We start from the raw sequence: 21,811 nt of genomic DNA, 5'->3' as shown, positions 1-21,811 counted from the left end.
TTGCGGGGGCAGGAGGGGCTCCGCGCAGCGCGCTCCCGCCGGCAGCCGCGCTCCCGCCGAGCGGCGCTGCGCGGACCTCCTCGGCAGCCCGGCCAATCATACAGCATGGTGTCAAAAGCGAGGTAAAGAAAATATAGGATGTGAGCTGCCCAGCGCGCTGGGAGACAGGAGATCTGCTTTTCCTGGGCTACTCCGTGCTGCTCAGGCACCACCATGCATTTAAAGGTAAGAGCTTTCTTACCAGCAATCTGGTTTGCAGCTTGTGCGTGAGTGCCTATTTTGTCCATGTTTCCTTAAGTGTTGACTTGCGTAGCACAGAGAGAGGGAAGAAAGTGGAATGTGATCTGATTTACTGTCTGGGAAATTTTTTTGCCAGACAGTGTCAGCTTCAAGTATTAAGATTTCTTTTAGGGATAAGCAAGCCTGCGGGAAATACATAGTGGGTAGTAAAGTAAGTCCATGACTCGCAGAAAAGCGTGATGTGTATGATGAGGAATGTTACGGCATGAAAAGCAGTCACAGATCCCTACCAAAATGAAGGCCAATGTGAGATAGACCTGATAACACACACACACACACACACACACACACACACACACACACACACACACACATACATACATACACACAGAGTAAAACAGATAGACATGTAGCTGCCAAGCAAGTTTGACAGAAGAAACCAAAATAACTTATTTGCTAGCAAAATCCCATATCTAACTTTACTTAAATACAACATCATGGAAGAGTACTTATAAAAAGAAAGAGCAGACTCAAAACTTAACAGTGGCTATGTTTTCAAAGATGAGTGGCTCTAGCACATTACACATACAAATAGCTTGAGTAACCTGCCTTACATTTATAGAAGTAAAAATAACTTTGGTGGAACAGTCCTTGTAGACAGATACAGAGTTTAGAAGCTGCAGTCGATATCCAACAGAGTTACTCATTTTAAATGCAGCTTTGCCGTGGGACCCAGCTTTGAGAAAAATGCCTGAACTGTATTTCTTCTCCTCTGGATCTATGGTCTGCAAGAGAGCTGTAGTCTTAGGCACTGTTGCCTTGCATTAGTTAGACATAACTATCACAGGTCTATACAAAAAATACTATAAATTCTTGCCTGTTACCATTTCTTCTCTCTAAGTAGAGTAGGTAATTTAAGTGTGTGCATGTGGAGAATGACCCGGTGTGTTTTCCACAAGCTTATCCACCTCCAGCGAAGGGTAACCTCCCTGACACACAGGGTTTGCTTGAGTTGCTGCGTTCAGGGTGCTTGCTCGTTGAGGTGCTGAAACGCTGTGAGCAAAAACGTTAGCTCGGAAAGACGGAAACAAGCAGCTGAATGTCTTACAGATCTGGCTGCAGAAGGCAGTGTCTGTACAACAAGCCGATAAAACAGCCCCAGAATCTGGGAGTGATGTAATCACCTGGCCCCATCCCTTCCCATTTTTTTTCTACAACTGCCTGCATCCTATCACAAAGAATTAACTGCAGGAGCCAACTCACTGTTTGTGCCAATATGTGTCTGGAAAGTTGTTTCTTTAGTCATAGAAATAGCAGGGACTTCCCACTCTTCTCTGTCCCAGGAAGAGGCACTGATTTATGAGACTGAAGCAGTTTTATTTTGTTCAGATTACTTTTGAATGGGGCTGTCGCATCTGACTGTGATCAGCTTAGAAAATGTCTTGCTTGAGATTTCAACAGGAAAATGTAACACATACCTCAAGAAACCCCCTCACCCCCTTTTCACCAAGAACTTTGCTTCTTCAGTACCTTCTGAGAATCTAAATGGAAAATTGGAAAATCGATCAATATACCTAAGTTTTCACTTAGAAGGAAAAGGGAGTGGTGGGAGTCACCAGAGGATGCTGTCTGGAAACATTTAGCATTTTCCAGCTGTCACGTGTGTCTAGTGCCTCTCTTTCTTATTCCTCCCAGGAGCAGACATTGATTTTTTTTTTCTTCTTTTCCTCCTGAAACACTAGTAATCCTATAGGGGAGTGAAATCACCCAAAACGCCATTTAACAAAACATACTTTCAAGAAGGTTTCACTAATGAAAACTTGCCTGTTAGAGTCTTGTAGCTAATAACTTATAGATAATAATTTTATGGGGAAGATACCTGACTCTTCTTCTTAATCCTTAACCCTGTCATTCATACTTTTTTTTTTTTTTTTTTTTTTTAATTGCAAGTGCATTCTCATCATAGTATTGTTTTCCTGTTGTTCAATGTATCTGCTCTTCAGGAAGGGCCTGATCTTGCACAATTAAAGACAATCACTGCATTACTATTAACTTCCCTGAAAGCAGGATCAATTTCCAAGATAATAATTTGGAACCAAAATGAACTTCAGTATCAGGAAACCTGGGAGCACCATGAAGTTACATACTGCATACTGAGCAGAATAAGGGGACTATATTGACTCAAAGAACATTAAAATAGTAGAGAAATGAAGGATTTTTTTTTCTCCCTTCGTCTTATGTTGTTTTAGGTCTCAGGAGTCTATCATCACTGATAAATCAACTTTTTTTGTATATAAAAAGAGAACTTAAGAACATTAAGAGAACTTCAGTTTCCAAAGGGCCCCACTGAGCTGCAGGCATTCAGTACCCCGAGAATCAGGTCATCATACTGTTGAAGACCATAGTGTGCACAATTTGGTTTACTAGCTCTGAAATTAATTACTTATATGTACCACAGTAAGTAAACACATGTATATATACATATTTTGTATATATATGTGTATACACACATATATACATCTATATGCATATATACACCATGCATATCCCATGAATTTATCCATCCATGCCCATGGTATGTATAATTGCTTTCCACCTAAGGTCACACCATGCAATTGCTTATTAAGCACAACCCTTTTCCCATCTCCCATTGAAAGTCTCAGCTCATCCTAGCTGCCACGAAGTAACCTGCTGCCGAGAGGAAACAAGGGCGCTCTCTGCCCTATCGAGGCTTTACCTGTTTGACTAATGAGCCTCTCACAGGGGCCACGGATTTTGTTCCACCTTAGGAAGAAGATCGACCAGGCGATATATACCGTGAGCTAAGTGGACTTTATTAAATTGTAGTGGGCTCTCTTGTAATGAAGTGAGATCCCAAGGCTCTTCAGTCAGGTACCTTTGCTGTAGCAGCCACGTTAATGGTGATTAGAAAATTCTGCACATTTGTAGTAACACCTTCCCAGATCTACCAGCCACTTGATTAAGAAGAAAAAGTTTCTAAGGTATTTACTGTACATTGCCAGTTAAGGGCTTAAATCTGGGGAATCAGAGCACTGCTCTGTAGTTTTAATCCTGTATTATTCATGACTACTCAGGACTATGCAGAGCTCATTTAGCTCTTTGAGTACTTATAAATCTACTGGAACTAACACAAACACCCGGTTAACCATGTGACCCTGGGATTCCCTGGACTACTGGACATGGGTGACCTCATCTAAAGACTCCAAAGTTGGGAGGGATTATTAAAACAATTACATTATAAAATATTGTGCTTTTTTTTTTTTTTTTTTTTTTTTTTTTCTATTTGAAATCTCTATTTCTAAGAAGGCTTAACTTTGCTGGCAAAAAATACCATCACATGCTGAAAAATGGTGCTACAGATTAGGGTTGCAGGCCAAGAGTACAACCTTAATTAGCTGTTTTTCACCTAAAATTTTACAGATCAACATTCATTAACACTTTAGAGGACAGACAAAAGCAAATATTTGTGACAGCAAACTTCAGTGCAAATGTTTTGTTTTGAACTTAATGTGCAGCCCTAAGGTTAGAATTATTGTATTTTGAACACAAAGTTTTACATGCATATAGAGGTATGTGTTCTTTGGCATCTTGAGGTAGATGATCTCAGCACAGGAAAGATGTAAAACAGTACAAGCAGAATTTCAGCATTCGCTATTTGGTTCTTCCACCCTGAGCTGTGGGCAGAGCTGATAAGTTCATCTGTTCCTCAAGAACTTGCAGCTGTTCTGCATTTCTTGGATTAATTGCCTTCCTCCTTAGCTTTGTACCAACCCTTCCCATAAGGATGCTCGTTTATGTGAAGCAGCATTGTTTGTGCAAGTGGAGACCAATCCTGCTGGCAGCCTCTGGAGATGAGGAACTTACCTCACATAGAGCCATTAGTTGGTGACAAACATTAGCTGGTGAAGTCCATTAGTTGGTGATGTTCTCTTTCTTAAGCCACTGCTCATCTTGGACATGAATCTGACTTCTTGGCTTAAAAAAATGAACGTTTTAGTAACCTGTTAAGTACCCTTTGAGCTATTTAGTAATGTACAGTTATTAGATTGATTCACATTAATTGAAGAAATGGTACTGGTGCTTCTAACAGACATGGTTATTCATAAGACAGCTTAATTTCTTCATAGAGGTTTGTCTTGGCTAGGCACAGTCTACCAACACTTTCTTTTTCTCAATCATCCTGGGAAAAAAAAAAAAAAAAAAAGAGAGACGGTAATGAAGAAATCTTATGCTCCACACACCTAGAGAGACTTCATTAGCTATAGATCTGTAACCTCTAATAAAAGACATAGACCATACATCTTTCATCTCATGCTGAAAAGATACTAACTGCAAGTTTGAAGATAAGACTAGCCTTTCAGCATTAACTTAACATTTTTCTACTAAATCAGAATGTCTTTTTCTACCACTTGCAATAAGAAATAGTGATAATTTTGTGCTAGCATGGTTTTAGACTATCATTTAGGTCGATTAAAACACTAGAAAGATTGTAAATTATGAGAAGACTCTAAAGCCCAAACTTTCTCTCCTTATAACATGATGTTCAGAAGAAATATACTTTTTAACAGAGATACATTTTTCATTTTTCTGTTTTTCTTTTTCTTCAAAATTTGTCAAATAAGAGACAAATCTATTATCTGGAAAAATATTATATCAATTATTTTTAGGAATGAGACTTAAAAGGAAGTTGGAATAGCTTTGGAGATACATTTATATGAGATAGCAGGCTGTCCAATATACATGACATAATTATTATACATGACATTATTTCTACAATCAAGCATTGTGCATTATACATCCTGAGATGCCATTAGGTCCAAACTGTCTTGCTGAAGCTTGAATCTTTACTCAGCCAGCCATAAAGTCCCCACTCTCGCACCTATAAAAGATTAATAGCTATAATGTGCACATTTAAGAGGATCTGGATGTTTCCCATATACTAGTTACAGGCTTAAAATGTTGAGGCAAAGGATCTACAAAGTCACACAACAGTCTGTAGCAGAATCAGATGCAGAGCTATGGTCTTTGATCCTGCACAAGTCCTGTCTAGGAAGCTTGTACAACAGATTGCAAGATATTTCTCATATGCCCTGATGGTGTATATATTTTTTTTTTCTTTTTCTTCCTAGCATGAATGGATTTAGCTCTGGGAACCTGAAATGAGCTTTAACCATCCATTTATACTAGCTGTTAACTTGGTCCCCAGTCTGTGAAATCAACTGTAAAATATGTTACAGGCTTTGGAGTGCCTTTGCCTGAGAGACATAATAGAAGAGCAACATACAGAACAAAATCACCATTCTATTAGATACTGATGCTGAATAAAAGCATAGAAAATCATCCATTTGTTTGGCAATTCATCCAGAAATGTGATGCATGCCACAGGACCTTTATGGAAATTATTTCTAAGTGATTCCTGGTCAAAGTTGTAAACATTTTTTTTTTCCCGTGGAAAGTAAAATCAAGAAGAGTGCAAATTCTTGATCAGATGTGCCCTAGCTAGAATGACAGGTATGCTACACCGGCATGGAGCCTCTGAAAGTGAGAAATTCATCTTTATAACTCCAGAAAACAAAGTTATTATGACCATAGTTTGAAACAAGAACAGAGTTATGGATTAGGTTAGATAATATCTGAGGGGGTGGAAGTTAATGAAACTAGGCTGTCCGTGGGATTTTGTAAATATGAGCTCATTACATTCAGTCGAGTGCCTTGCTTCTTTGGCCCTCTTCCTAAAACCAGAAAACACCCACACACTATTATTTTTGCTCTTCATTATTTTATGAACAATATTAGCACTTCAACAGCTCCAAGCAAATTCCTATTTTGTCTGTGACTGAGACAATTTCCTTTGCCCTCCTTCCTTTCCTGAACATTTGTTGCAGAATCTCCAGAAACAAGACTTTTTAAGTAGTGAAATAAATAATTAGCCAAGCACTGCGTGGAGGGAATGAACCATATTATCACCTTCATTCTTTTCAGTTTGTAACATTTTTGTTATTGAATGATTTGCAAGCACTGTATAGACATTAATTGTCCAGGCTTCACAGTACCTTTTCGCCTGATGCTATGGATGGAAAATATGTTTAAAAAAAGGCTAAGGGACTAGTCAACAGTTCCACAGTAAGATCTGAGCTATATTTCCAGAGTACTCTGCTCCAAATACTCTCCTTTTCCTAGAAATTGACCCTTCCTCAATCTCAGAAAACTATTGGAGAATAAAATCCTCCCCCTACCTCATCTCCCTTGATGAGAGTCCTTTTGGTTTCAGTAATAAGTACTTTGAAAACTTAGAACTAAAATGATGGTGAACGATCTGTGAATAACTGCTTCCTCCCATTTTAGATGACAACAACTGAAACAGCCCTGGGCTTTAAAACTAGCTTGAGTCGAATAAAAGGGTAGAAAGAACTAAAGGGGCAAGAGCTGTTTGTTATTCTGATGTGGTTTACTGGATATAGCTAGTATGTTTAAGCACAAATATTCTTTTCACATTCATCTGATACTTCATTGATAAGTTGGGCCCAAAATCTTCTGGCTGCGACTAAAAATTATAGGTGAAAAGGAGGACTATTGCCCTTTCTTCATGACTTTTTACTGGTAGTATAATATATAATTTGGGGTGTACTCCTCGCAAATCCTAAGGAGCCACTCAATCCCCATAAGAGTACATCCAACTGGATTACTGTGGCAGAGAACACTGAACATTTTAAAGTTGAGTTTTAAATAGTTCCATTAAACTGTAATGCAAGTTTTAAAATATCTGCCTTTTTCTTTTTCTCTGTAGAACAAGTTCTGAACTTTTCTAAAGAGAGTTTGTGCCGTTTCTATTCTATTTTCCTTCACATCCTCAGATGTTTTAATTTGCAATTTTTGGCTGATTTGGAAGAGTCCTTAGAGAAACTTGTGTAATGGAAGTATGATTTCATGAGCCTTCCAGTGCCTGCTGTATTTGTACAAAGGGATATCACAAGCAGAGAATTTCATGTGGGAAATAATAAATCCAGGTGAATACGATTTTCCTATGCACAGGAACAATCACCTGAGGATCACTCAGTATCATGTGAAGATCTACATGCAAAGACTTCTTGCACATATAATATTCCGTGTACCCTTGTGAACTTGGAAAGATAAAGATTTACTCTCCAATGATCTTTTATGCTTCCTAAAATATAGTTGCCCAGCCTGGAGTGGGTTTAAACCTCTAGAAGCAGTAGGTTTAAGTGCAGCTTCACGGAGCTTAGGAGGGCAGCTTCAACCAAGGGGCCCTTGGAGTCACACTTAGGTGGATCTGGCTTCAACCTAGCTTGCTCCCTGTATGATTGATGGGTTTTGTTGGCCAAGGAGATCGGTACCAACTGTTGTTTAAAAATGAGGAGCTGGGACACTCTGAAACCTCCCTCTTTCATGTACTTACTCAATTCACATGTGTGAGGCATCCAGATGACTCATACTCACTCTGTCATAAATTGCATAGTGTGCCATTATGTGGTAGAGGAGTGCTACCACTCCTGTTTTACAAGGGCAGAAGTAGAGCTAAAGTGAGGGGTGTTGGTGACAGCCCCAGGAAGCCTCTGTCTCATGACCCTACCCTCACCACCAAGTGTCCTTCCCGTCCAGCAGTCCAGCAGAATGCTCTGCCGGGGGACACAAGGTCCTCAGCAATACCCTGAAAGCATCCCTGTGCTCTCAGGCCCTGACAGCTAAAGCCTTCTCTATAGCACACTTGCTAGAGGACCAAAATCACTTTATTGAAACAGAAAAACTGAAACTTTGGGGACACTGCCTCCTTTGATCAGCTAGGACACATAAAAATTAGTTTGCACAGAAGGATGAACTTAGATTAACAGCTTGAAAGGGTGCCTGTGGGAATTTATGCATCATGATCTGGGCAGCAAAGGAAAAATTAGGTCTTCTACAAATACTAAGTATGAAAACAATTACCTCAGCATACCTGGCAGCTAGGATGTACTTCCAGGGCTGAGGAGACTGGCAATAGCTGCACAGAGATGCAATAAAAACACGTAGGTTCATCTAACTATAGACTGACAGGCATTTGCGGAAGTGGACTTCTACACAGACATTGCAAACACCAAGGCATTTTTTGTGGACAATAGGTGTAATCATGTAACCTGTGGTAATCAAATCTCGCACAGCAGACGGATCAGGCAATGACTGCAGGGGTCAGGATAATATATTTTCTCACTTTTGTGGGTGCATTTTATTTTTTGCTCCTCCTTTCTGAAGGCTAGGACAAGGAACAGAAATGGGATTGCATTTACAAAAAATTCAGACTGCTATCTCTTTGATGTTTCAATTTTCCCGAACATAGCTACAGGGGGCTTATTCTGGTCTCACATGGAGAAGAGAGAGGAAAGCTGAAATCTGGCACTTGAGGAGGCTCTATTTGAACAGAAGAAAATGTACCGTATGGAGCCAGAGCGGACACTAGGGGCTCATATGAGGAGCCCAAATTCTTTTGAGCCTGGAGCATAAACTTCACTTAGAGATGTCAGATGTAGAGTTATTTTCTCCTTTCAGATTTTCCAACATGTTTACTTTTGAGTCCCAGCTGGGGACAGTCCTTAGGTCAGGGCTCATCGTAGCTCACTCTGAATGACAGAAAAAAAAAAAAAAAAAAAAAAAAAAAAAAGAAGAAGAAAAAGATCCAAAGCCTTCAGAAAAAGTTGCCTATTGACAAATGTGTTTTGTCTACTTCTTCCATAATGGCATGCACTGTACTCTGCAGCTCACATGCATCAGGTCTGGAGACAAGGAAAGCTCTCTTTTGACCCCCCAAAACCCTTCGTTGTTTCTTTGTTCCACCAAACTTACCTCCTGCCTTTACTGTCACTGCATCATCCTTTTGCTGATTTTCACATGGCTACGCTCTTTTTCCAATACACAGGACAGAATAGATCCCTCCGTTTGGGAGACTCTTTTGCTGTCTTTCAGAAACCTTAGCTCACAAGAGTGTATTTTATGGATTCTGATGTTTTCCTTTGAAGAACAAACTTCATGTGGTGGCTGAGAGTATTGCCCAGGACAAGTGAGATGCTCTCAGACTCTCAGCTCCTTTCACCTCTCCACGGTAACCCGTACTGATCCCACCGCTTTCTGCCTTTCTGTTCCCCAGCACACCATCAGCTTTGTGGCTGTCTCATTTACACTGGAAGGCAAGAGCATTTCAAGGACAGGTGTCTGCCTGCCACATTTGTTTCAGTGTTAACGTGCCAGAAGCTACTTTTTGAGGAAAAAATTATAAATTATAATTATAAATTATAATTATGTATTATAATTACAACACAGAGTTCTTATGAGTAGGTCTTACAGTGCTTTGCTAAGGAAGACAATGCTATCTCTCTTCATTTCAGATGAGGAAGTGAAAGCACAGAAAAGTAAAGTGATGAATCCAGGGTGATCTAGGATATGAGAGTAATCTCTGGGACTCAGACTATTATTTTATCCACCACACACAAATTACTTTCCTTTTTCTTATAGTGTCAAAATACCTTTGCAAATATGGTCCTGACTTATCTTCCCTGTTCTGAGTTTTATTACTTTGCATCCAGCTACGGTGGATAAATTGTTGCTTCTTGCCGTTGATTCAAAGTTGAAGTCACTGGTAATATTGCTGAGAATTTTGCATAACTGAAAGAAAATCCACAAATGACTCTGATCCTGTTTCCCATGGCATATGTAAACTAAAAGAAATATCATGTGTACCCTGCATTACAGCTACTACTGTACTTCATCCAAGGGAATAACTTTGAAATCATCAAGACTTGTAAGTGAATGGAGGGATGGAGCATCAAAAACCTCTTAAATAGAACAAAATCTAGCTCCCTACAAACAGAATTGGCTGCATTTTTTTTTCTGTTTTTCCATCTCATTTGTAATTAGATTTTTTTGGGGGGTTAGTCTAAAGAAAATTTCTGGCTATTTGCATAAAAACATAATCTTGAAGACATTACTGTTCCTACCACTTGTGCAGAGATGAACATTGTGTTTCCTGATAAGCTGTTTCTTATTATTTCTCCTTTGAGAGGAAATTACAGGCACATGAATACTACTTCAGCATAGAGGATCCTCATCTCTCCACAGAAGAGTTGGAACATTTCCAGGTTTGGTAGAATTCTTGTAGACATAAAAACCAAAGAGCTTCAAAGAGCATCTAGTTTTGTGCATTTGCCCTATGCAAAAGAGATTGCCTTGAGAAACAAAGAGAAAGAGGGAATGAGGGAGCCAAGACTGACTCCTTTTGGTGGACTTGACAAAGATTAGAGGTTTTTTCCATGCATAAAAGGATATGGCATCTCAGACCAAGTCCACAGTGGCTTCTAGATCTGCATATTAGACAGAAATATTGCCAAAACCATGATCTTATTTAAAATAGTCATTTAATGTAAAATTATTTTACTTTGGCTGCTGAGAAATACAAATTAAAACCTTGCCCATAAAAGCCACTTATGATGCCTAATACCAAGTTTAGTGACTTTTATATAAAGCTGCTCTGCTAATGAACCAGTAGGTAATGATCTTTTTTGTAGCTTTATCTCTAGTACTAGCTCTATACTGGCATATGTTCTATACAGCACTCTCACCTCTTAAAAAAAAAAAAAAAAAAAAAAAGAAAAGAAAAGAAAGAAAAGAAATAGTGAGTTGTATGCAGTAAGATACCACAGATTTTTCTTCCCTGGGACAATTTTTTATTATTTCCACTTTAGGAAGGATTTAAACTTACCAATCTACTTTTTCTTGAATATTGTTGTCTGTGCATCTGGGTCGGCCCTATATCATTCTATATATTATAGCCTGTATAATTTATCAATTAATGTTCTATAAGCAAGAGAGTTCAACCCATAGTTCGAGCAGACACTTCCATTTTGTACTCTTTTAGGTAGAGTTATTTAGTGGATTTGACAACTGAAGCCTGATGAAATGTGTCCCAGTGGTCGTAATACTTGCTACTATTATATTTTCAGCTGATGTGCGCGCATGAGGTTTGCTAGTCTTCAGCATTCTTTGCCTGATCTAGCTGATGTGTTTCCAGAAGATGCTGAGCCAAATTCATTCTACATGAACTCCAGCGAGGACAACAGAAGTCTAACCAGGAGGAATGTAGCACGTTATGCTCCTTGAGCTCAGTCAAACCTCAGAATTTACAAGCGGCAAGGCTGAAGAGCTTTTTAACTTTTGCAAGTGGTAGCTGAGTGAAATCCCTGCGGATAGCAATAAGTAATTTTATTGGACACCTGTACCTGATGGTTGTCCTCCAAGAAACCACTTTAAAGAGGCAGTATGTTCATACACCATTTTTTGTTTGAAGAGTATTTCTCTGCTTGAAAATCCACCACCCCTGTTCCTCAGCAGGTCTTCATTTATTTTTCAGTACTCACGTCCCACCCTGAAACCAGCAGGTGCTCTACCACAAATTTAATTCAGATTTCTTCCCTGGAGTTCTGCAGCGACTGTTCTAGTGACAACCTTGATATCTTCCACATGCCTGTAACAGTCTGTGCAAAATGTTTTCAGGGCATATGCATTCATTAGAGAATTTATCTGAATATTTAAAATATAGAGATAGTTTTCCTTGTGTAACCTTAGAATATTATTTAGGCTGGGACTTTCTAAATTACCTTTTTAATAGAGAATATGCATTTAAATCCCTTTAACAGCCAAAAAATCTTGGCCTTGGTCTTTTCATGCTTCATTTCCTTGTTTGTTAAACTGAGGTAAAAGTTTACCTCCCAGGGGTGTTATGAGAATTAATGATATGTAGCCTACAATGACTGGACAATATACACAAGTGGGTAAGTATTGCTTAGAAATGCACACATTATTTTATTCTCCTGAAGGACTAGACATATTTAAACTCCTTTGAAAGATAGACTTAGACATACTTTAAACAAGGAGCTTATTTTCTTCCGAAACTACACAGGTTCTTCAAAACTGTTTTGCCAGCCATTGATTTATAAAGTGCCATAAGTCGTAGCACTAAGGCGAGGGTAGCACTGGGTTCTTCGTTATTCCTCTTCGAGCATGCGTTCGGTCTGGCTGCAGGAAGGCACTACATATACAAAGTAATTCATTTTCTAGTCCTGATACTATTGTTTCAAATTCAAAAGGGCTCAATTAGTCATCATTATATTTTAATGGCCTGGAACACTTTAATGTTAATAAGTACCCAAATGAGTAAACTCCTATTTAAACTCTCATAATTTAAAGCATTACATGATTTTTTTTTGAAGGAAAAAAAAATGTTGATTTAAGAAACTTAGATCTTTGTGTCTTTGATTCTGCTTTTTTAACAGTGGTAGATGTAAAATTTATAGTTGTCATTTTGCCCTTCGTAGCTTCACATGCTGTAGAGAAATTATATCCAGGGTCTTTCTATGAGGATGGCGACACAGGGGGATGAGTTTACTTTGCAATGTAATTTTCCCTGACAGTGGGACTATACCGAGGGGAGAAAGAAGGACAGAGTTATTCGTGGATTTTAACTCTGATGTGATGCAAACATCAGTCGGGAAGTTACTACCATAACGTCTTCTCTTACACTGAGTTAATTCTTAACAAGAGATGGCAATCAGATGGTCATCACAATTTTTGCAGGCCAGGAGGGCAAAGTTGCTTTTCAGTTTTGGTTCAGATCTCTGCCTGACTGCTCATATGATGTCAGGGGGGTTATACACATACATACATAAATTTCAGGCTGTGGAAGAGAAAAATTGCCAGTGTAAGGAGAAAACATAGAAACTTCATATGCTATATGCAGAACAGCTGGCTTTTTTGCATGTAAATGTTTGCATGAGAGAATAGTTATAAGTCAAAGAGTTCATTGTTTTAGACTCCTGGAATCTCATTTCCTAAAGATTTATAAAATTGATGCAACCTATATTTTGTGATCATCAACCACCAACACCACAACTCAGTACTTTGGCATATGCGCAGCATGAAATAGATGAATAGTCTTTTTTCAGTGAGATTACTTACATATTTAATGTTTGCAAGATCAGGTCCAAATCACGTCAACGGCTGCATTTGTATCTCAGAAGACAGTAAACTTTGGTTACTTCTCTGGTTGTATAGATGATAGGTTATTACTTCCTCAGGCTGTGAAGATTGGTTGGTTCATAGGAACTTCTTTTCTCTGCTGGAGATATTCAACTTACTTCAACTAATATGTTTATAATTTATAGCAAGACTCTTTAGACTATTACTATCTAGAATATACACACAGAGCATATTTATTCAGCTACAGCATTTTCATTATAATGGAGTGATTGTATTGAGTGTGCAGGTAAAGTACTGTTGTGTTTGAAGCATACTGCATACTGCATTTAGCATATACTTACAAATTAAATTATTGGAAGCAAAGAAAAAATTCTTGCTAAGTAAAAAAATTTCATAGAAGGGGGCACTGTAAAAATGTCATAATGAGTGCTGTTTTACTTGAATGTGAATTAAAACAATGTTCTTTTTTCCTGTAAATTCATCAACTCATGAAAGCCCGCACATTAATATAGCTTAATGAATTCCATGCTGTTTTACCTTACACTGAATATTCGAACTGATTGTTTTTATACACTTAGGGATCCACATTACTTCTGTCATTCCAGTATTTCTGAGAACTTCATGCTCTTGATTATTTGTGAAAAAAACATAATAGGCCATGGAATCACTAACCTATTTCACAGATGGGGAACTGAGGTATAGGCACAAACTGTGGCTTGTCTTCACTGAATGCCTAAATGATGCTATGATTCATATTTGTTTTTTTAATTGGACACCCAACTACCCTTTTGTCCCAATTGAAACAGTGTTATTAGGCCCATCCATTTAGTCGGAGTGGGTCAGAATGCAGGTCTGCTGCTGCTACTTTAAAGTCAGCGGTACTTCAAACCCTGCAGCATCTGGAACTTCAATAGCTCATTGAGCTCATCGTGCTGGGTGACTCCAGCGCCGCTGAACTGCACAGTCGTTCTTCGCCCAGCTCCGCTAGCTTGAACAGAAGGACTTGAGTCCATTAACGGAGCTTGTAGTGAAGACAAGCCATTAAGAGACTTTTCTAAAGACGAAAGAGAAAGCAATTTGGCTTTTCTGAGCCTCCCCTATTTCCTATCCAACTGCCCAACTGAGAGCTTGTGCGTAGACCTTACTGAGTTATTTTGCACTGGTGCAAACAGGCAGTAATGCTTCTGCTGCATATTTTTCATAAATGGACAGCATTTTAGAAAAAAAAGAAAAAGAAAAAAAAAAAAAAAAAGAAAGCAGCACCTCTCCTTTTTGAAGGTTTTCCTTCAACAGTAAATATTATCACTGCTGATGTTAATGAAGACATTAGTTTCACAGCATTTGAAGTACTGAAACATTCCACTGTTAACTAGCCTAGTGGGGTTTATGCTAATGCAAAATGTAATAAAGTAGAGGCCACTATCTCTTTAAGCTGAAAGAAAGGAAACTTGTTTCTACTTCCAAGGGATGCCTAGTGTGTGCTTATCTAATTGACTGTGTATTTTGTCTAGGTGTTGAGGGAAAGCTAAGAGAATGAAGGCTCTAAGTCCCCAGTGGAAGCATGATATGGCGATGCAGCGCTGGTGCTGAATTGTTCTCTCTGATGGCTCTATGGGAGTGGATAGCCCTGAGTCTTCATTGCTGGGTTTTAGCAGTTGCTGCTGTTTCGGATCAGCATGCCACAAGCCCCTTCGACTGGCTCCTCTCTGATAAGGGACCCTTCCATCGCTCACAGGAATACACAGATTTTGTGGACAGAAGTCGACAGGGATTTAGCACAAGATACAAGATTTACAGGTATGAAGCAAAGGGAAAGCCATTACAGAGGTATCATCCTTAGACGCTTTAAATGAACAACAAGGGTTTCCTTAAGGGAAAGTCTCAGCTGTGGGAACAAATCCATAGACACAAAATTCATTGCTGAAATACATGCAAGGCCGCGTGTACACGGTGTACTGTGGAAATGCTTGCTTTTGATGTTTCTATTTTACTTACAGAAATTTTGGTAATTGCTTACATTGCTTTCGAAAACACTGATAATCACTGCCTGACTCTGGCCTGCCTTAGTGGCACACTCTAAAATGTCCTAAGGTGCTCAATGTCCATCTCCGATTGCAGAAGGCTAATGGGGGGGACACCCTTGTTGGTGCAAGAAGATCCCATTCAATTGCTTTCGGTGTAACTCACTGAGATGTAAGCTGTGACATTAAGAACGAAATTGTGGCTCCATGGACACCAGTAGCAAAGTGTTGTGTGAATAAGGGTGTTTTCAAAAGTGACTCGGAAGATTTTCCATCGGTTTGTGCCAGTGTTTTAAGAAGCAGTTTTCTCATCCTTGAGGCTCTGAGCTGTAAGATTCACGATTAAGTTTAACAGAAGCCACTGGTGCTTGGGCCATCAGCAAATTCGACAGTAGGCTGTCTTTACTCAGATTAAATGGGGGATTCTTTTTTTAAAAAAAAAGAGTGATGGATTTGAAAATTATAGGTCTGCTTGTGAATTTGTGCCTAGCTATAGAATTGCTTCCATGATACATGTGTAGCCTGTCAGTCTCCATTCTTTTGAGGCAGCACTGGCAAAATGTCTTCTTAATCATTTGCAGGAGGTATAACTGTAACATCTGATAGCTTTACCAAGGACGTGGGAATGAAAAGGAGAGTTCAGTGTAGTAATACTGAGCTAATAACAGATGGAAAGAAGGGAAGAAGTAAGGGAGCATGAGCTATTAAGGACTAAGAAAACAAATCTATATGCAGAGAGAGTTTCTCACCTCTTATTGTTCCAGATCTTTTTTGGCAGCCAAGAGAAGGAGGCTGCAGTAGTGAAATACCGACAGATTGCTAACTTCCCTAATAACTCTCCAACCTATAAGTGCAGACCATTTTGGTATGGAAGGACACACACTGGTTTCATTTAAATCTGTGAAACAGTTCACACAAATTTTATATCTACTTTAGGCAATTATTCCCCCATGGTATCCAGCTCTTCAGAAGAAGGAAAGAGTGAAATACACATATACGTATATACTGGCCTTTAATTCAATGTCTAGTGGCCTGTGACAGATCTGCAGTTCTCAGTCCACAGTTTTTTACTTGTAAAGACTTTGCTTTATTTTCCTTTCCTAAATGTATGCAGCAGAGGGCACTCTGTTGCAGGTCAATTTTGCAATGGGTTCCTTTGCCATATAAAGAGGAATTAAAAGCATTTTGAAAATAAAGGGTGATTCGGAAATATGCTTGATGAAGTGGCTTCTCTTAACAGAACAGCATTGCCCAATATTTACTGCATTTTAAAAGCCAGCTGTCAGGACCAATAATGTAAAGCCAATAACGTGGAGACTGAGACAGCATATTTTATTCCTATTATTCTATGTTAGTCAACACTGAATCGAAATTATCTTGCTAACAAAATGAAAGATGGAATTGTATTTCATTTCAGTGCTTTCATTCAGGTCTTTGAGAATTTTTCTCCCCTGGGCCGTCATTACAGAAATACTATTAACTTTTATAGATCTATAATGATATCTGTGGTATTTACCTGTGTTTGTGCATGGGTTTAAACTGAATTTAGTTTACACCATCCCGTAGAGTGTGTTGCTGGTGTTTATTTCTATCTTCTGCCTATTCCTTTCATGGAGTAAACTGGGAAGTCGAAAGAATAGAGCATGAGACATGAGCTACCTGGATCTGAAGGAAAACTGCCTTTTTTGATTTAGTCACTCAACTACAAACCTTACTGCAAAGTCTCCTTATAAAATATGGTCCGATTAGCAAGCAGTGCAGAACACGGTGCCCTTGTTGCAAAGCACACAGAGCAAATTCAATCCCTGTTGCTTCTCTGTGAGCTTTTCCGGGCTAAAAAGTTTGGCACCTAATTGGTCTATCATTCCCTCGCCTATCTCTCACCTAAGGAAAAAGATCTCCTAGAGACATTTGCAGCTCTGGTTTGAGTGGAGTGCTAAGGAGAGAGATGAAAGAGAAGGAAGCACAGACCTCCATTGACTCAGCCGAATCGGGAAGCAAATGGTGCCAACTTGGATGGCTTCCTTCCTGTTTGCTTTTCTCTCCGCTCCTTACAGTCCATACCAGAGACCTGACATTTTAAGAGCAAAGAAGAAGAGAGGTCATCTCTCTCTGTTTTGTTATCCATGCCAGGTCAAAATCCATGGGGGACTGAATGGAAGGGATTGTGACAGGTAGCAGTTCCCAGACCGAAGGCGCTCCAAGATATGGATACGGCCTCTGTACCAAAATCTCATGAGTGCTGCTGCCTGTGGGAACCGCCTCCAGAGCAGCAACCTAATACTGGGACTAAGTATTCATAGGTCGCACAGATAAAATGATCTCTGGAAAAATATCTGAAAACAAGCAGTAAGTTGTACATACCACACATAGCATTTTAAAATGCATCATTGATGGAATCTATTTTTCCTCCTGGAGGAGATCTCAGCAGGAGGAGACTGCTGCATGACTTCAGTTTTCTGACAATGGGACAATTACACAGTGGCTAGAATGATGTTTTCATTTCCATTTTTTTCACCTTTTGGCAGTCTCAGGAGAGGTAGTAATGATGTAGAAAAAAATAAAATCTTGGTTCAATCATTATTTTCCCCAAATATTTATTTCAAGGTAGCATTTTCCATTATAATCAAGATCATATTAAAAATACAGTGAAGACGTGTTCTCTTGTTTTTGGTTAAATCGTGTAGCACACATTTATATAAATACCATCATGTTAGAGATGAAGACATTTATCCTGTCCCCTTGTTTGCCATTGATATGAATGGGTTGAAGGCCATGTACTCTAGGCCCACCAAAAATACAGAAATGATTAAAATTGAGGCAAAAGGACAGAGAACTGGAATGAAAGAGAACAAAATTTTACTACAAAGAATGTTAAAACCTTGGCTACTTTAAAATTGATGGAAACATTGTCATTATCTGTCCACTACTACCTAAAACAGTGCTGTGCTGCTTGCTTTAGTTGTGCCATTTACATGGCGGGGGACAGACAGATTTTAGAGTTTACTTTCTCCTAATCATATATGGCAAGTTGGATGATTAGAATAATGATACAGCTGATCTCCATGATGTCTTACTACCTTAATATTTTTTTCTGTTGTGACATTATATAACCTACTTATATTTTAAACGGATAGAGCCCAACTTCTAGACTAAACGACATTAAAAAATCTGTCACTGTGTGGACTCTGTGCTGGCATTTCTATTTTCCACCTAACTGTATGCTAGTGAAGCAATACGAAGTTAACTGCTTCGTATCCACCCTCTCTAGCAGCTGTAACCAAGTATTCTCCTGGCCATGAATTTGCTGTAAATTGTAGAAATGAAACCACAGATTGGCACTGAGAGAGTGCACTTGTAAACTGAGCTCAGTTTCTTATGGAAGATCTTAACCTAAGCATAATACAAAGTTTTTAAAGATAGAGCTACACTTTGACTTATCTCCTTCTCTAGCTTTCAGACTGTAAAACAGCTATGGGAGAAAAAGAGCTGATGGATGGATTAGAGGAGAGCAGCACGAGAAAAAATCAACTTTGTCACCCATTTTTTAACCTACACAATAAAGATGAATTATGGCAATATATGTCTGTGGGTGAACAACCTGCTCCTGCAGAGGGCTTAGCTCCTCAAGCAGAGGGGCTATGAACATTAAGGGATAAAGCTGCAGGAGACAACATCTATGTACTAGTTTTTATCAGGTATTACAGAACAATAAATAATTACAGCTGATGTAAACAGTGTTGTGAGTTGGGAATGAGGGATTGGGCACTTGGCAGTGTGATATTCCCTATAATTCTTCATAGCAAAAGTCCTCCTGCAGGACCTTCCCCAGGTTTTAGTGGCATTCATTTTCACTAATCTGCAAAGAAAAATACCAGGAAAGCACTTGTATGGCTGCTGAAAACCTTCAAAGGAGTGGGAATGCTCAGTCCATATTTTATGGAAAATGGTTCCTGTATTTAATAAAGGTAAATATTTTGGCAAAGAAATACAAGTTCATAATTTGCTGTTCAATGATGATGGGAGCTCTGTGAAACTTGTATAAATCAGCCATAAAGGCATTTAAATCCAAACAGAATGAGATAGCACGATACAATGATGGAAAGAGTGATTGCAAAAGTAAGCAAAGAACCTCTATTCTATCAGAAGAAGTAGTTTCTTTAGAGAGAGGGAAGTTTTTAGGCTATCAGATAAGTCCTGAGGAAATCTCATCAGGGCTGCCGTGCAGTTTTTTCCAAATCTGAAACAGATGTGGAAAATTAGAGTAAGGAAGGGTTTAGTATTTTCTTGTAAGGCAGTTTGGTGCATTTAGTCCTCCCCAAAAAAAGAGAGAGAGAGAGAAAGAAAAGAGAACTGAAAGAGGATAGAGTTGTGATCAATATAGATATTGCAGAGTGGGAAGAATTATTTAAACCACAAGTGATCACTATCACAAAATTGGTATTAATTGGCTGGTCATGGATGGTTTCTAAGCATCAGAGTAAAATAGTTCTGGGACAAACAAAATTACAAAATCTTACTAACCTAAGGCTTAATTAAGCTTAATGACATTGCGAAAAAGATTATGGGACCTGGTATTCATGACGTGGAACTTGATTTTAGTAACAGTCAAAGTCTCTTGGAGTTAAGTATTCCTAAGAAATGTTGAATACTAGTCAGCAAAAGGAAAAACAAAAGAGTCACTTAAAGAACTGAGCATCTCTGTGCAGCACAATACGAATGTTGCTGACTTTAAAAAGCATTCCTTTAGGAGAGGTTTTAAATGGGGTTGTTTGTTCATGAGTCATTCAAAGTAAAGGATTAGGAAGTAATGCTATGAAGCTAAAGGTTATTTTGCGCTAAGATATACTAGGTCCCTCTCATATATTCTGAATCGTCCTGTAATTGAACCTATATGGTAAAGCGAGCAAGACTGAAGGCTCTGTAGTAGATCACTAATATTTTTTAGTGTTTCTATGATGTGAAGTCAAATAGGGCCAACACGTAAGACATCTGTGTTTTACTCCCTTATCGACATATTCGAGCCCACAGTGGCCACTAGACTTCTACCTGCATGCATGTTCCTGACAGGTAGAATGAAGACCTGACAGCTAGAGTAAAGACAAACCTGAGGGGCTCAGTTGCAGATCTGCACATTCACATGCCCTGATTTCACTTTCACCCTTGTGTACAGTCTCTACATCAGAATCACGTCTCCTTGTGCTCCCGCTGAGGTTGCTTTGAACTGATCGTTCAGGAATTTTAGGGAGCTGAGAGAGATTAATATAATATCTTCCACGGTTTCATCCAAACCTAATGTCAGAAAAATGGATGGCTGTAAAGAGATTTCTGCTGTCATCCCCTTCAAATATAAAAAGAAAACTATAGCATGACACTCCTTGGTGCTGCACACGTTTGATCACACTCTAGAAACTATTAACATTGACATTTTATTGAAAGGGCCCATTTGGTACAGGAAGCATCAGAGATAGCGTCTTTTTGAAATAAGACTGTTTTTTTGGCACCCAGATAGGAGCTCACTGTTAGCCTCTCTGCATTCCCATGTGCTTCCTACTATATCCAAATCCTGCAATAGTCAGGAGAGGTAGTGACCGGAGGAGCATATCAAGCTCAGCAGGGAAAGCAATGAGGCAAATGACTGTGGTAGAAGCCAAGGAAAGACGTGGGTTGTACTCAGCAGCCCATAACTCCAACAGGTGACAGTGTGAAGTTGCTTTCGAGAGCATGGCAAACTGGGCAAGAACTGCCTTCACCTCTTTAGAGCCTCTGCTTCCTTGCACTGCATGCGCATGGGTGCTGTTGGGCAGCTGAGAACAGATATAATAAATGCACTGAAGAGTAAACAAGTTTATCTTCCACAATTGCCATATCAGCAGGGAATAAAGAGCCAGAGCAGTCCTGCCTGCCTTTTTCAGAGATTCACTGCATCAGTAAATTGCTTCTGGCCCTCATCATAATTGGTCAGCTTGCCTTAGGGAATTTTCCTTTCAACCTGGTGGATAAAAGGTACGGTAATCAGACGGATCATCATTCTCAGAAGACTTACAGAGGACTAGCCTGCTGAATGCGCAAAGTCCTCTTTTTAAATCCAGCAGCTCATAGACTGGGAACAGAGAAGAGCAGGTCAAAGAGAGGTGGTGGTACAGTGAGGTGACAGGTTTCCGCCTCCAAAAAAATAGTATTTGGAGTTGTCCATGACCCTGACCCCATTGTGACAGGCCAAAAAAGGCCCTGATTTCATTTTTGAGGAATCAAACAGCAGCAATTTCTCACACTAGAAAAAAAAATATATATAATGTTATATATATATATATATATAAAAATAATGTGTATATATATGTAATTGTGTGTATACATAATTACACACTTATATATAAGTGTATTCTATGCTTACATATATATATTGTATATATACATATATATGTATTTATATATATATATATATATATATATATATATATATATAAACGTAGAATATTTCTTAAGAATGTCTGGATCTGAAAAATACCAGT

The 21,811-nt window shown here is 38.9% G+C and overlaps 1 protein-coding gene across 2 annotated transcripts in view; it reads left to right on the top strand.

Annotated features, from left to right (window-relative positions):
• The first annotated feature begins 200 nt into the window (after nucleotides 1-200).
• The window catches only part of BRINP3 (BMP/retinoic acid inducible neural specific 3), a 201,518-nt gene continuing 179,907 nt past the window's right edge, over nucleotides 201-21,811 (top strand). Inside the window, exons 1-2 of one of the 2 annotated variants that reach the window (XM_062581502.1) lie at nucleotides 201-225; nucleotides 14,790-15,075. In XM_062581502.1, the coding sequence (XP_062437486.1) occupies nucleotides 14,840-15,075 (236 nt within the window). In that variant the 5' untranslated portion in view covers nucleotides 201-225; nucleotides 14,790-14,839. Of the gene's footprint in view, nucleotides 226-14,789; nucleotides 15,076-21,811 lie in introns of those variants that run through there. The other variant, XM_062581503.1, reaches the window with a different exon arrangement.

The sequence above is a fragment of the Rhea pennata genome, chromosome 8 (assembly GCF_028389875.1).
Source record: "Rhea pennata isolate bPtePen1 chromosome 8, bPtePen1.pri, whole genome shotgun sequence".
Lineage (NCBI taxonomy): Eukaryota > Metazoa > Chordata > Aves > Rheiformes > Rheidae > Rhea > Rhea pennata.
This window is presented reverse-complemented; position numbering and strand designations above follow the sequence as displayed.